General features: G+C 35.2%; 1 protein-coding gene across 4 annotated transcripts in view; it reads right to left on the reverse strand.

Annotated features, from left to right (window-relative positions):
- LOC144438548 (uncharacterized) overlaps positions 1 to 15,831 on the reverse strand; it is a 158,672-nt gene that overhangs the window by 37,615 nt on the left and 105,226 nt on the right. For all 4 annotated transcript variants that reach the window (XM_078127623.1, XM_078127625.1, XM_078127626.1 and 1 more), the window contains one exon: positions 12,346 to 13,709. In XM_078127623.1, the coding sequence (XP_077983749.1) occupies positions 12,346 to 13,709 (1,364 nt within the window). The remainder of the gene's footprint in view (positions 1 to 12,345; positions 13,710 to 15,831) is intronic.

The raw sequence follows: 15,831 nt of genomic DNA on the forward strand, positions 1-15,831 counted from the left end.
ACGTCTATACGTACTAAAAGTAGTAAAAAAAATCTTCCAAATGTCAGGTATATCCGGTCTTCTCCGACATGTTAATGCATTCTGTACATGTTTTGAATATAAAATGAGATATACTGTACAAGACTTGTATCCACGTCTTCATTTATTTTATGCTGTAATATTGATTTTGTCTAATTCATTTTTTTCCCAGCAAGATGACAGCTACACTAGCTAGCTACATCTCATACTTTGGGGGCTCGTCAATTCTACTGGAAGTAGTAGATTAAGAAACTAGGCAGACTAATAAAGTCTAGGATTTCCTATCATTTATCAATGACATAACACGTACTACATAATTCCATTTCATATATTTATAGGATGTACCACAATAGATAAAAGTATGTATGTAAATCCTCGTCACCATGTATTGGAAATGAGAACTGGGTACTAGGTGGGGGAGGGGGGAGGGGTGGGGGTTGAGGTGGGTTGACAAAGGGGACAATGTGCAGATAGGTGTTTATTTTGCTAAATTGTGTTTCTATTCATACACATAGTTTGTATTCAAATATGAATGCATGGATATTCACAGTGAATGCTATCATGAAGGAAGCAATACTGTAAGATAGACAGTCACATACACACACAAGCAAACATGAAGTATGAAGCATATGTGCACATACACACACACACACACACACACACACACACACACACACACACACACACACCCTTTGTCTGTCTGTCTGTCTGTCTGTCTGTCTGTCTGCCTGTCTGTCCACCTGCCTGTCAGTCTGTCTTTGTCTTTCTCTCTCTCAGACAATCTGGTAAAAAGACTTGTAAAGGGTTTTTAACACAAAAACTGGGAATCAAATTATAAACTGCTAACCAAGTTCTGTGAGTGGTAGCAATAGTAGAGATAGTTAAAGAGACAGGCCTTGCCCTGTTGAAACTCACAAGATAACAAAACATAATCACTTAAATTGGAGAAGCGTGGACAGAACAGCCTGATTTGTGGTATTAACTCAAATAATCATCTTTCTATCGTCATGGTGACCGACTAACGTAAGTGTTTCTGTTGTGGTTGGTAAGTAGGCAAAAGCGGCCTTCAATAGCGCTTTATGATGACAAATAAGAAACAAGGTATATTTCTTAAGATTTCTCCCTCAAAAGCCACACTTCTGTCACCAGTATTAATGACTCAGGCATAGTGATTTGAATAATGCCATTGCTGAACCAGCACTTTTAGGATCTTAGCTTACACATAAACAGTGAAGTGACCCCTGACATTCTTATCCTATTTCACAGTATTACTGAATAGACATGATGTTGTCAGCCCACACAGCTTTTCAATCATTACACCTTTTCACTTCAGTCGACATTTTACACCTACCCCCAAAAAACAACCATTAATCAGAATCTAGAAAAACACTTAGTAATCCTCACTATGTCACTTCCAATAGAAATATACATCATTTCTATTTAATAAGGAGATACATCACATACGCTAAATAATTGGTATGGAAGCAAACTTTTTTTGCGATTACACTGGGAAAGGTGTTTATTATATATAAAGGAATGTTGACATTCATGGATGTGTTAGAGGGTATTCCCATGAGATGTTAGCTATCAACAGGAAAGGTCACACAGAACTGAAGATAGCAAGAATCAAATCCAGTTATGAATATAGTTTTGATGTAATCTAGTCTGTCGGGCAATTTCACATCAATTTCTATGATATAATATTCTATCATTTGATCAATTTTCTGAGAACTGGCAAGAAAGTGGGTGGGCCTCATCAAATATTACTGTGTGAAGGTTTTTAAATTAAAAACATGCCCACACAATATATTTTCCAAATTATACAGCAAATACATACAAATTGCAGACATCCTAGCAATAAAAGTGTTCAAAATATTAATGTTCCCTTTCTTTATATCTAATAAATGCTTAGTAATGTATTTTTAGGATCGCTATTTTGAATTATTCAATAACTTATATCATGCCAGGAAATCAGTGCTGTATGTATGAATTATGAAAACAAATTGCAGCTAGTCGTGCTGGTGTTACAGCATTTCCTGACTTCAGTGTTGTATTTTTAGTAAGTTGACTTGTGTGTGTGTGGAGATACATCCTTGCCAATATCACCAGTATGACCTTTCACATGAGCTCAGACATTTCTCAAATGTAGAAACAGCTATATTTTACTACCACAAGATAGTTTTCATTATTAAGGTGTGGCATAGACTGATAGAAGTTTTGTTGCAGAACATCAATAATAATAATTATAATATGTACTTTATGAATTGGAATCAAATTTGGAAATTCAATTGTGATATAGAATTAAAATGCCTGTTAACTGGTCTGACATGTTACAATCTGTGATCCATATTCAATGGCCAAGTCTGTCTATGTTATTCTTTATTCAACCATGACTTGAAACATAAGATTTTTTTGTATGGCCAACAATTTCTAACCAATGAATATTCAAACATGACATCAAATATTTTATTTTCTCAATCCAAATAAATGCAGACAGTCTGAGTTTGTATCATGGTGCTCTAAAACAACATCAATTTGTTAAACTTAGTCTTTTGATTGTCATATTCCTGTTACTTACATTACAAATCTTGTATGTCTGGTGTCAAGTCTCACATCATGAAGGAGTATTACTACTGTGCTACATTGTAGTGACTGTCAGTCTCTATGTTATAGCCATATTCACTTGCAGTCTTGTTTGTTCTGATTTGAAAAAGTCTTACACCATGAAAATGTCAAAATTGAAAACTCGTATTCCTTCAGTTAGTAATATGGAACTTGCAATCCAGACTGAGCATGCTCAGACGCAAAGGACTATGGGATTTTCTGTGGTTATCGTAATACCTAATCTGGAGCTACCGATAAAATTAATCTCCCACATTGCTCAGGGGGACTTTGAATTGATCATTCGTGGTTAAAAACAATGTAACATTATTGTTTACAATACTATTTGATTAGTATTTATTATCACATTTCCCATGATACAACATTCAACATGGCGGGTTTGCAAGTTCTCTATTACATCAAAAGTCAACATACTAGTGACATGACATTGTCTTCTACACAAATAAACAACATAAAGGACTTCTATCTTTGCCAAACACGCTGTTGCCCGTTGTCTGTATTTTTGTAACTGGGCATAAACTGTAATGATATCCATGTTCACAGTTTAACATCATGGAAGAGTTTACTAGTTTTGTCCAGCAATATTATCTTGTCTGAATATTTGAAACTCTACATAAAATCTTACATTGTCAAGATTCAAGTTTCAGGTCAAGAAGTAACTACCTTGTGAAACTATACTGTCCATTGTCAGTCAACATAATAACGCAACTTTTTATGTCAAATAATTCATGTTTATAAAATCCTAACATCTAGCATTCACCATCTTTGTGAAGGAGAATCTCTGAAAATATCCTAACATAAATATTCCTCATTTTAATAGTCAAAATACATGTATGTCTTGCTTTTTAACTGTCAAACTCATAGTAAATGTACCGCTATATTGTATGTCATGGTCTATGACGTTTGCATACTCGTTTACACTGCACAGTACTCAACATCGCATGTCTAGCTTTTTACATCTTTGAAGTTCTGCATCTATTAATGAAGTAGTCATCACCACTGTGTTACATTGTACCTTTCCTTGTCATTATAAGTGTTACGATGTAGCTACTCTTGTGAAGGAGTGACAAACAGTTATTTAAAATCCCCATCCATAAAGTACTTTGGCTGCAGCCAACAAAGCCTCCCCACCTGGGCATTTATTACACCTATACAGTGACGTACATGTACTAGTATACACTTACGAATCGTGACTTCAATAAGTTTCCAATCTGTCTAGCTGCAACACAATATGTGGCTAGGTTTAATTACTTTCAAATCACTACCTGTCAGGGTACTTATCAAATTTGAAGCCTACAGTACATTGAAATTTTAGAGAAGTACACGAAACATGTCTTTGAAAACACCTGAGAATGAAACCTTCATATACTATGATCGCTGCATGAAAGATGAAGTCAACAAAATGGGTGTTCATAGATAGACATGGAGGAATGATCAGTACTGAGATGAGAAGTTTTGTGATTTATTTTGAAAGATAACATCATGCAACCTGAGTCACTGATCAGATAAAGATAACAGGTGGTTCATTTCGCTCACAGTAATTGTAGAGTTTTAGAATAGAATTTCACAGATTCATTACAACAGAGTAAAGGTGTTATACTATATAAAATTACAGCTATATCACCCGGCGTTGGGTTGCGGAAAATTACTTGATGTTATCTTTAATAGTGTTCATTCATCATGTTACATTTAATCTTATACTAGTATGTGGAACTTCCCAAGATGCATTGCAGGAGTGATGTTATGAATTAAAGAAATTTGATATTTTGGCCTAAGATGTGTAATTATCAGTTAGTAATGGTGTCTAGAGTGAAAGTGTGTTTGTGTGCATTTGTATGCGTTTGTGTGTGAGAGTGTATGTGTGCATGTGTGTTGTGTGTGTGTATGTATGTATATGTGTGTGTGTGTGTGTTTGTATGTGTGTGAGTGTGTGCGTGTGTGTGTTGTGTGTGTGTTGTGTGTGTGTGTGTGTGTGTGTGTGTGCATGTGCATGCAAAATCAAATAAAGTGCAAGTATATTGAATGTATGTATGTATGCTATGCATTGGGGTGGGGATATTTGAACGAGAGTGTGTTGTATGCTTGAATTCATGTGGTATTAAAGTCTGTCTATCTATGAGCATGACACTCAATGCATATGGGTGTGTCTGACTGTGTCTGTTGCATGAAATCAGTTCATATGGGTGTGTGTATGTGTCTGTCTGTCTGTATGACAATCAGTACATATGGGTGTGTCTGTCTCTGTCTCTGTCTGTCTGTGTGTGCACGCATGCATGCATGTGTGCTTGTGTCTAGCCTTCATTTGGCACATCTAAAGTAATGTCTTTACCCTGCATATTCATTTGACCTTTACATTTCACAAGGTGTTAAATATACTTGAAATAGTAAATCATTCATTTCCACTCACTCACTAAGTAACTAAAGCCTCAACTGTTTTACTAATTGCCAACAACAGGAAGAGACTGGAATGATATTACACTAGGACCTATTGACGTACATTGACTCTTTGTGTCACAATTAACTTCTGGCATTTCCAAACAGTACTGTAATCCAACCCTGAGTCAACTTAATTCCATTCAATTATTTGACTGTAATTAACATGCTATAATGGAATATCACAAACTCCCTTATAATTGAAAATACATACAGACATCCTTGGAAATATACAAAATATCTGTACAGTTGTCTTTGCCTTATAAATCTCTTAATTTATACAACAGCAAAAATTGTGGATCAAAATTTGGAGATTTGATATGAATACATAAACCCTGCCTTGTTCCTCAAGAAGTTCTTGTTGTTATCAGGGGTTCAATAATACTTGATTCAGTCCATTTTGAGTTTCAATTTTTTGAATTAAATTCTGAAAGGCATCATATGTATGAAGAGAAAGTATTTATAAATTATTGTATGGGTACAGATTTCATTACAAATTTGCCAAGAATTACACAAAGAATAATATTTTCCATTTCAACTTCAAAACATTGAGCGTTCATTAGCCTGGAATCCATGCGGATAGGGATTTTAGATTTTGCTTGGTGATTGGAAAGCAAATTCTAAAATCACAAGCGCTAAGTGCTCATGTACATTACCTTAGAATATATTCTATTGGATGAAATCATTTGAGTTCCCTCACCGTGAGACAAGACAACCCAGTCAAACTCATTGCACAGAATAGAGTCTCATCTAATGGCATCATCATAAACACCATTTTTTTCAAAAATAGATAAGACACAATACAGCAAAGTAATAATGTTAATAATCAGTTGAATTCTTTTTTTTCTTTTTTTTGCAGGGTTGGCTTGGTATGAGATGGTACATATACAACAACTGCTAAAAAACTTTGGAAACCCATTGAGAACAATTTCACAAACACTTTCAACAAAGCTAACCTTTTCTGTTCTCCTTTTTCAGCAAGAGTTGAAAAGCACTCAGATTCATTCTTGAGAATGCGGTACACAAAGATGTGATTTGATAGACATATAAAACCTTAGCAAAATTTGTAAAAATACCTACAACAAGAAATGAACTTTCCTCCTTTTATCCCCAAAGGAGAAGAAATCAGTAAATTTTCCGAATAAGAAACCGATTTTTAATCATGCACATATTATAAATAGCCTTGGGTGCGAATTCTCACTTGAAACGCACACTCCTTATCATGATGGTAACCATGGAAACAGACACTCAATTTCAACAGAAACGTCTACAAAGTTCATGAACATGTTCTATGCTCTGTTTCATCACAAGCAAGTACAGGCAGTTGATATACGGTGTAAATTAGTCAGTGATAGTCAATCAACTTCCAATTTGAGATAGTTTGGTCTCAGGAGAACCAACCAGGATATAGATTTGGTGCTAATGACATTGATATGCTTGTCGCTTTCTCCCTAGGAATATATAATTACAAAATTTCATGAGTGAAGGCCGCTTCGCATTTCTACAGATTCTCAAGCCGTCAGCTTGTTCACTGATGTCGTCACCGACATCGTCGCTTGAGTCCAAATCTATAAAGCGTATCAACACTCTAATATCAGTTGTTGTTGGTTCATCTTCATCATTTTTGGCATCTTTTCATTCCAAACAATATCCAAATCTATGTATCTACCTCCTTGACGAACACACTTAGGTGTGAAACTAGTCAGATATTAAGACTGTTTTTTTTTTATACTGCATATAAATAATTCTCATAGCTATGAGTCTGTCTTCTTGAGAAAGCCTATGTATGTGCAAAACAAGTCAGAAATCGAGACTGTTTTGCACTCACTGCAAAAATAATTGTCAGATCTGTCTGTCATCAACATAAATGAATATAATATTATCTTTTCATAAAACACTCACAAGATTTGAAAAATTGCATATTCATCAACAAGTCCCATCTTTCTTTTGCTATTTGTATGCACCATCATGTGCTTAATCCTGACAATAGAGAAACTGATGTGTAAAAACAGCAGTGATCTGCAACCGAGAACAAGGCAGTATTGATTTTAGTCTCAAATTATGCAGGGTCAAAATATTTTATCATACAGTAGTAATCATAAATTTATCATCCTAATTTGGGTAAATTACAAAAACCTCAAAACCTGAGATTTACAAAATCCTTCTACTTAGTGTAAGAATCCTCACGTTCAAACCTTAGAAATATTTTGTGACTACTACAATCAGAGAACTGCATTTGAAATGTTCCTATAACTAGCCAGCAGGCATGTTGTGTTGGCAAAGAGAATGGTTTGTGGTTTCCCTGCTGTTTCCAAGCATATTTCATGCAAACTAAATGCTCATAACCAATCACATCCAAAGGTACAATGCTTCTACAGAATCTAGGATCAGGAAATCCATTAGAAAAATGTCTTTTTCCGCAAAAAAGTAGAAGCAGATATGTTATTAGTGATATAGTTGTCATCCATTCTTAATTCCTATACTGTGATATATGTTTGTACATCTCAAGGAATTGTTGTTTCCAGTTTTCCAGCGATCCTTCTCTTTTCACTTTCATTTCTAATTAACATTGCTTTAATAGGCAAGAATTGTTTCTGGTCAGAACATTTTGTCTAAAGTGGTGTGATGATCCAATTGTTTTTTTTTAAATTCTCAAACCTGTCACTCAATCTACTATTTATGGCAGTTACTGTTCTTTTTACAATGTACTTAGTACTTTACAGCAAGTGTGTATGTGGGCAGATATTATTTGTTTGTTCATGAGTGGCTCTGCAGTTGTCTTCACTGAAGTAGGGAGGGTTATTTTTGTGTTTTGTGTTGCTAAAAATGAAAAATAATACAACAGCTATGAAAACATAGAAAAAACCCACCGAAGAAAGCACACAAATGATATATAAAATTGCTGGTTAAAAGTTCTTTCAAATACAAAGGATAAAAAATCAGAAGACAGTTAGTAAATTAAAACAAATTACTCAATAAAAGAGCATCACACATCAACTGTCTTGCAGCAACCATAGCAACTCAAAATCCTTACATTAAATACTGTCTAAAAAGTTACGTCTTCAACCCACTTTTGAACAGTCTGTTAGCACTATGAATATCAAAATGGTAGTGTGTTCCACAAGGAAAGTGCACAAACTGAGCAGGCTCTTTGTCAACATGCTGGAAAGCATGGTATAGTAAATACATAGACAAAATGTCACTCATATATTATGTAGCTACTAGAGAGATCTGTCTTGATCTACATGTATCACAAGTGGAACTTTAGCATCTGAACTAACAATACACAAACAATTTCTTTTATTCCAATTATGAAAAAGAGTACATTTCAGTGGCAAGGAAATAAAACCTCTCTCTCTTCATAATGTTGTGGGTATTCAATAAGAAAATGATGTCCATCTTCAACAATTGTATGACAAGACTTCTAAAATCTTTTAATATAGAAATAATTAAGATCACTTTATTTATTTATTTAATCCTGTCAGATGCCCCAAAATCTAAACAAAACAAAAAGTCATCTTTGTTTTTCAGGCTTGAAATTAAACAGTTGTTCGAAATCCAAACTAGAATTCCGATTCTTGTCTTGGGATTCAATCATCATGATTTCTAGGTGGATTTCAGGAAATTTTGGGACATGGTAGCCCTATGAGACTACAGGGGAAAAGTTAGTTTTGAGCCCCCTTCCTGATTGCTATCAGTATGCGGTTATAGTATTGCTCCGGATCAGAGCGAGGCGATGACTTTAGTTTTAGATAAAACAGCAAAAAAGGCATGAACGATTGTCGACAGTCTAGGTCCCCAACTTATTTTTTAGTTATGGTTGAATGTGTGGCAATAATAATGAATATGAATTTTTCCAAATTCCACTGTAATATCTGTAAAACGTAGCAAATAAGACCAATTTATTTAACTAGAGTACTAAAAACCTCTTAACTGAAACCCACTCAGTTCCCAGCATGCATCCTTCATCAACTGAAAAGTTCAAATCTACCTACATGCCATTAACAAGGCCTTAACTATGACAAGCTGTCACTATCCCATCCTTATCTAGTCTAGGGAATACAACCGCCCTTTAGATAACATAGAGTATACTTTTTAGCAATTCACAGGCTAATGATCGTCTCAGACAGAGTGCTATCACAATTTACTTGGCTTTTTAATAATTCTGGTATTATCAGTGGAGAAGGTGATATGTTTAGACTTGAAAAGGGCCGCAGGAAAGTAGATTAGTAGACAATGTACCAATCAAATTTCTATGTCTGTCACTGTCAATCACAGATGCAGATCCACTTATTGGGGGGAAAACTGGGATGAAGATTGTGGGATGCTTAATTTACTTCTGGTCGGTTTCACTACTAAGGGTGGTGACTAAAGAATGCATTGTCATAAAACCACAGGCTCGATCATTAACACCACTGTTTTCATTGCGTCACAGGAAAAATATCTTCTGACTTGTGGAGAAGGACAGGAATTGTACAATCCTACCACTGATTCCTAATAGCATTTTTGAAAACAGCCCATGTCGATGTGACTGGAATAGTGTTTTTTAGAATCTCATTTTTTATTTTCATTGAGTTTTTAGTCAAAGCTTGAGCATCTGCAACTGTAACAGTATTTGTCCAATATTTGTTCTTATTTTTGACGTACTGATACTTATGTTGTTATATTTGCTGGTATCATGTATTTATGTACATCATATGAACATCCAACACATTTTATAATTTGTTGATTAATTTAAAAGTAATCTATACCTGATTCATAAATTTGCATACACACAAAAAATCAGTGTCAACATAAAGAAATATTTAATTCAACGAATCAAAAGGTTTCATCAGTTTCAAGTAATATGTTGGAGAGTTTTCTCGCTTGGCAAAAAACTGACAAAAATGAAGTTACAGATTCTGAGGTTTTTATAGTATGCAAGTAATTTCTACTTGAGTTCTCATAGCATGTCAGACTTTCATTCCTGCGATGCATACTATGGTACATTAAGTAACGGTGCTGAGTGACCCTGGCAATAGCGGTATGTTGAATTTACTTACAACTTACATATTTCATGAAAAACACTGAAATGTGAAAGTGAAAACCGACAAGTCCTTACTTAATACTTTAACATCATTATGTGTTTATATTAATGGCTACTTTCTTCTTCTTCTTCTTCTTCTTCTTTTTTTTTGAGGGGGGGGGGGGGGTTAATAAGATTAATACTTTTCTCCTTTCACTAGAAGCAAAATTGATTAGCAAATTAATCCTGAAATTTAGAGTTTGCTCAGATGGAAACAATACCGTCTAAATTTGCTGAAATGGAAACAGAGATTTCTACACCTGAATGAATTTCATAACCATTCAATTAAAGCCTTACTGTGAAATACTCACAGTATTTTCAAATAAAATTCTCTAATAAAAATCCATCCTATACCAATGTACTTTAATTTTCAATATTGCAGGCATTGTATTTACATCTATACTCTATTTGCTTCTTGCCATTTAAGACTAAAAACTCAAGTACAAGGCCACTTTCTCATTTATCTATAATACATCTTTTAAATTTCTGTTCCATGCTTACTTCTTATAAACCAAAAAGGTGTGGTTCTTATATATTCCTCTAAATGTTCATATCAAATAAAAGTTCCACTCTTTTCACAGCAAGCCGTGAAGGGCTTGGAGAAATCTGAAGAGCTGTATTCTGTATGTCTAAATGGTAATATTATCAAAGATTGCGCTTCCTGTATTGTAAAAATTTCATGCTTTGAAAATTTAAAATGACTAGCATTGAAACTTCATATGTAAATCAAGCTATGAACACCATATGATGTCCAGACATCTCTATGCATAGTCACGATGTTGTTGTCTTTTGACATGAGTTTATGGATAGTGAAAGAGAAGATTTTACTGATATAAATGAAGAACTTACCACAAATAAGACTGACAGACACAGACCAGAGATATAGATATCTCTAAATTCACTGACACTCAATGAATATGAAGTGAAAATGAAATGACACTACAAAACATACAATTGTACATCCTTACATTTAGCACATCTCCTACCCAGTACACATATGCATAAACAAACACATATGCATGCATGCGTGCCTGTGCACGCACACATGCATGCGCACACACAAACACACACACACACACACACACACACACACACACACACACACACACACACACACACACACACACATATAAACTGTAAAACCTCTCATATTCACTGAAAAGCAAAAACATAAATTGTGTGTTACAGTTATACATACAGACATTTTCACATGAAGACCAGAAACACACATTATCATGCAAGTGCATTGTGTCTTTACACAACACAACAGTCACGTACACTGTACATACACAACACAATAATGTACACTGTACATACATTTTTTTTATACACAACACAATCATGTACACAATATTACCATGCATGCTTGTTGTGTATGTTATCATGTGCACTGTGTGTGTACACAATATTACTGTACAACATAAACTGTGTACAAGCACAACATTGCCATCATGTACACTGTGCATGTGTACACAATATTAGCATGTATGTTGTGTATGCGTGTTATCATGTACACAGTATTACAACATACATTGTGTATAAGCATAATATTGCCATCATGTACACTGTGCATGTGTACACAATATTAGCATGTATATTGTGTATGTTATCATGTGCACTGTGTAGTGTGTATGTACACAATATTACAATATACACTGTGTATAAGCATAACACTGCCTGTTCATGACTGTGCACACAATATTAGCATGTATGTTGGGTATGTTATCATGTTGTGTTTCAACATAAACTGTGTATAAGCATAACATTGCCATCATGTACACTGTGCATGTGTACACAATATTAGCATGTATGTTGTGTACATTATCATGTACACAGAGTTACAATATACACTGTGTATAAGCAAAACATTGCCATGTACACTGCATGTATATGTACATGTATGCAACATTATCATATGTGTATGTACACAATATTTTCATGTATATTGTGTATATACACAATGTTACCATATACCTTTTGTACCAGACTGGTCTTAGTGTACATGTTGATATAAAAACGGCCAAACTTGCCCAAACTAGGGCATTTTGTGGAATTTCTTCAATCAAATACTCAATGAACATGTCAAATCCAATAAAATTGAATAGAGGTATTTTGTTCAAACTATAAACTACTTTATAATAAAAATACAGTGACTGATACTAAGACAAGAATGGTATTTAGATAGAGTTTAATATTCAAATTCTCACCTGGCCAGTTGACCATCGTTTTGGAACAGCAGCTTGATTTCTGGGTTTGGAGTTGGGCACTGGTGAGGGTGGGCTCCACTGTGTTGTACCACTGGGTACATGCCAATAGTAGGTCCCAGAACTGTCTGTCACTTCACGCCAGCCTGGCGGCAAAGACAAACTCTTAGTCACCCCTTTACCTTGGGCAGCTGTGTTTGTAGTGACAGTGGAAGAGGCACCATGATGTTTTTGTCCAGAACTAGACTGTTTATTACGCATACAAAGATCATCGGGTATTGGACCTTTATAATACTTGACGTTTTCATCATTGATTTCACCAGGTGTTTTCTCATCGTACGAAGTTTCACTTGAGTAACCAAAGTCTGGTTGTCCTTCGTAGGGGGACAGTGATCGGCCACGAAAGTGGTCTATTTCTTTCTCGGCCTCATGTTCTTGACGCAGGCTAAAACTTTTGTACAACATCTCATATGTGGACTCACAGTCTGTGCTGCTGTCTGTTTCTTGCTGTTCAGAGTTGTATGGTGTGTTGTGTTGCAGGGGTTCATAACAAATACCTTTCGCGTCTACCTCCGAGTCAGAATAAACACTCTGTACACTCTCCGAAGCAGGGCTCTCACCACAGCCAATCCCTGCATATTTTGCAGCTGTTGACTCAAGACTCGCATAATAACTCAAGAAACCTCTGCCAGAGCCCCGTGTCAGAGTGGCTTCTGTGTCCTCATTCTGTGACTCAGTTCCGGGATCAAAACTTTCTGTTTCACTGTCCCTATCAGTGGATTCAAAATCATGTTTTTCATCCTGTGTGCTTGTCTCATCACTGTCACATTCTCCTCCGTCATCCTCCTCAATTTCATCTGTTTCTTCATCCTCTTCATCATCATCTTCAGAGTCTTCCACTTCTTCAACGCCATCATCTATGAAGTCAATGTCAGCAAAGAGATCAGGTTTCTTCTTCTTCGTCTCCGAATCGTCAGCACTGTCATCTTCTGTAGCAGAACTACTCTCTCCATCCGGGGAATGGAACATAGCACTTGGATCTTTAGTCAAGTCAATCCCCATTTCAGACAAATCCGTTGACGCGTATTTCTTCCTGCTCTTGTTTCGTCTGGAGGTGCTATTTTCCACATTGTACAAATTAGGGAAGTCCAAGTCTGGCCCCACAATTTGCTCCAGGGCCAAAATTCTGATGTCATTTTCAAGAGAGGCATATTGTTCTTTTGCGGATGAAGGATAGTTCCTGTTGGCATCATCTGTGGAAGTGGCCATAGTTGTAGATTGTCCTCCATTGGTCTGTTTGTTGGCTTCCGAGTCGTACGAATTGACGTAAGTCGGATTATGAACTGTTGTCATGGGGCCTTGATTGGCTGTGAAATCAAGAAAGAGAGAAGATACATAAGCTAGTCACTCTACTAAAATGGACAGGTAATTTGCAGTGATAAATTAGTATATTCCCGTACTGAATCATTAATTAAACCCCTAGTACAATATAAACCATGATTTTCACAAACTATTTACTGAATTAGTTCTACGTCAAAGTGCTAATTTTAACTTCATACTTGAAAGGAATTGACGTCTTTGGGTTAATATCATACACCTCCACATGACCGTGAATCATCTAATTTAAGGACTGACTGAATATGTCTTGATGAAAAACATTGCAAATTAACATGTGACCTCGTACATTTCATAATCGTTCCATCACTGTACTACAGTCATTATACATATAATTTGATTTGTATGAACTAACATGCTAACAGCAATAATTATCCAGTCATGTTTTGTTTTTAGTTTTTTTTTCTCCAAAAAAAAACAACCATATTTCAGGGTCAAAGGTGTAACCAACATCATTTGTTTTAAATGCACACATCATCACTGTTTCAACTTTGAAGCTCCATTATTTTTTCATATTCAACATAAAATAAAAGACTCTTTACATTAAAAAATACAAACAGACACAGACACAGACACAGACACAGACACAGACACACACACACAGACACACACATACACATAGACATACACACATGCATACATAGACACACAGACAAACATAGACATACACAGACACAGACAGACAGACAGACAGACAGACAGACAGACAGACACATACATACATACATACATACATACATACCGAGTAAAAGTCAAAGACACTATATTAGTTTAAAGAATAATGCTCAGTTTGCCCTAAGAAGTCAACACATTTCAAGTATTCCCTTTGACTCTACATGTACAAGAACAGGAATATTTTAAGTTAATTCCAGTATCTATTGGAATTCAAAATCCTTGACTTTATGTCAAACAACTTGTTATATATATATGAGTTGCTACAACAGAAAAACCTTGACTTTATCAATTTATTTGTTTTGAGTTAATTTTTGTTACTAAGATTTTAAATTTTCTTTTAAGATTTTCAGAGTCCATGGTAATAAAAGAACAAATTTGATGAAATTTACAGTTTCATAGATTATAGCCATGACCTGGTGAAGATTTCTATGAAAAAGCCTTGGTACACACCTTCTAGAAAATGCTGACATTTTATTCATGATTTGTGTATATAAATCCAATAGTGAGGACCTTGGGGAGCTTTGAGAAAGAATACACCAGGCACAAATACACAAATAACAAAATTCTGAAATTATTACTCACAAAGTCAAAATATTTCTTGGAAGTGAATCTCAAATTTTTGCGGACATATCATCAGCATTGTCAGGGGTGTACTACAATGGGCTATCGTCAGGGTGTACTACAATGGGCTACGTGTTTGTCAAGTGTCTCAGAAGAAACGCATGAAATGAGCTTGAGAAAAACAGCCATGACAATGCTGATGAGGAATCGGCGAAAATTTGGAATTACCGTCCAAGAAATATTTCGACTCTGTGAATATAAAAATTTCATTACTACATATGGACCCAGAGTCCATGAACATTCATTCAGATATTTTGCCACAATTTTGGTAAGAAATCCTTAGACTGAAAATATTTCATTTGCTCCAACTCCTTTAATTACTTTAAATAACCACGGCTCAGACTAAGCATAGGAAGCCATTACTTTTTTTTACCATAATTCAAGTTTCAAAGGAAAGGCGAGAATAAAAATTGAATATTAGGTATCTGTCGGTATCTTCAGTAAAACGCCACAGTTGGATACACACTGAAAGGCAGGTGTAGTAATGGTTAAGTAACCATGCATGTCATTTACATCACAGATATTATAGCAACAAAAATAATTAAACTATAAATAGGCATCTTGAAATATTCTAGCAATAAATTAATCATCATTATCTCGACTTTTAATTACAGCTTGTAAGAAACACAACAGAATACTGAGACTTGAGTCAGTGTGTTTCGTTTAATCATAATGACAGTACAGAGGTAAAATCTATCTCGTGATACATCACCTGGACTCCCCAACAAAATTGTAACTTCATGAGACAATCAAATTTACAATGTTTCTTCATTTCTCTTGCATTTTAGCTGAACTAAA

This window comes from Glandiceps talaboti, chromosome 8 (assembly GCF_964340395.1).
Source record: "Glandiceps talaboti chromosome 8, keGlaTala1.1, whole genome shotgun sequence".
Classification (NCBI taxonomy): domain Eukaryota; kingdom Metazoa; phylum Hemichordata; class Enteropneusta; family Spengelidae; genus Glandiceps; species Glandiceps talaboti.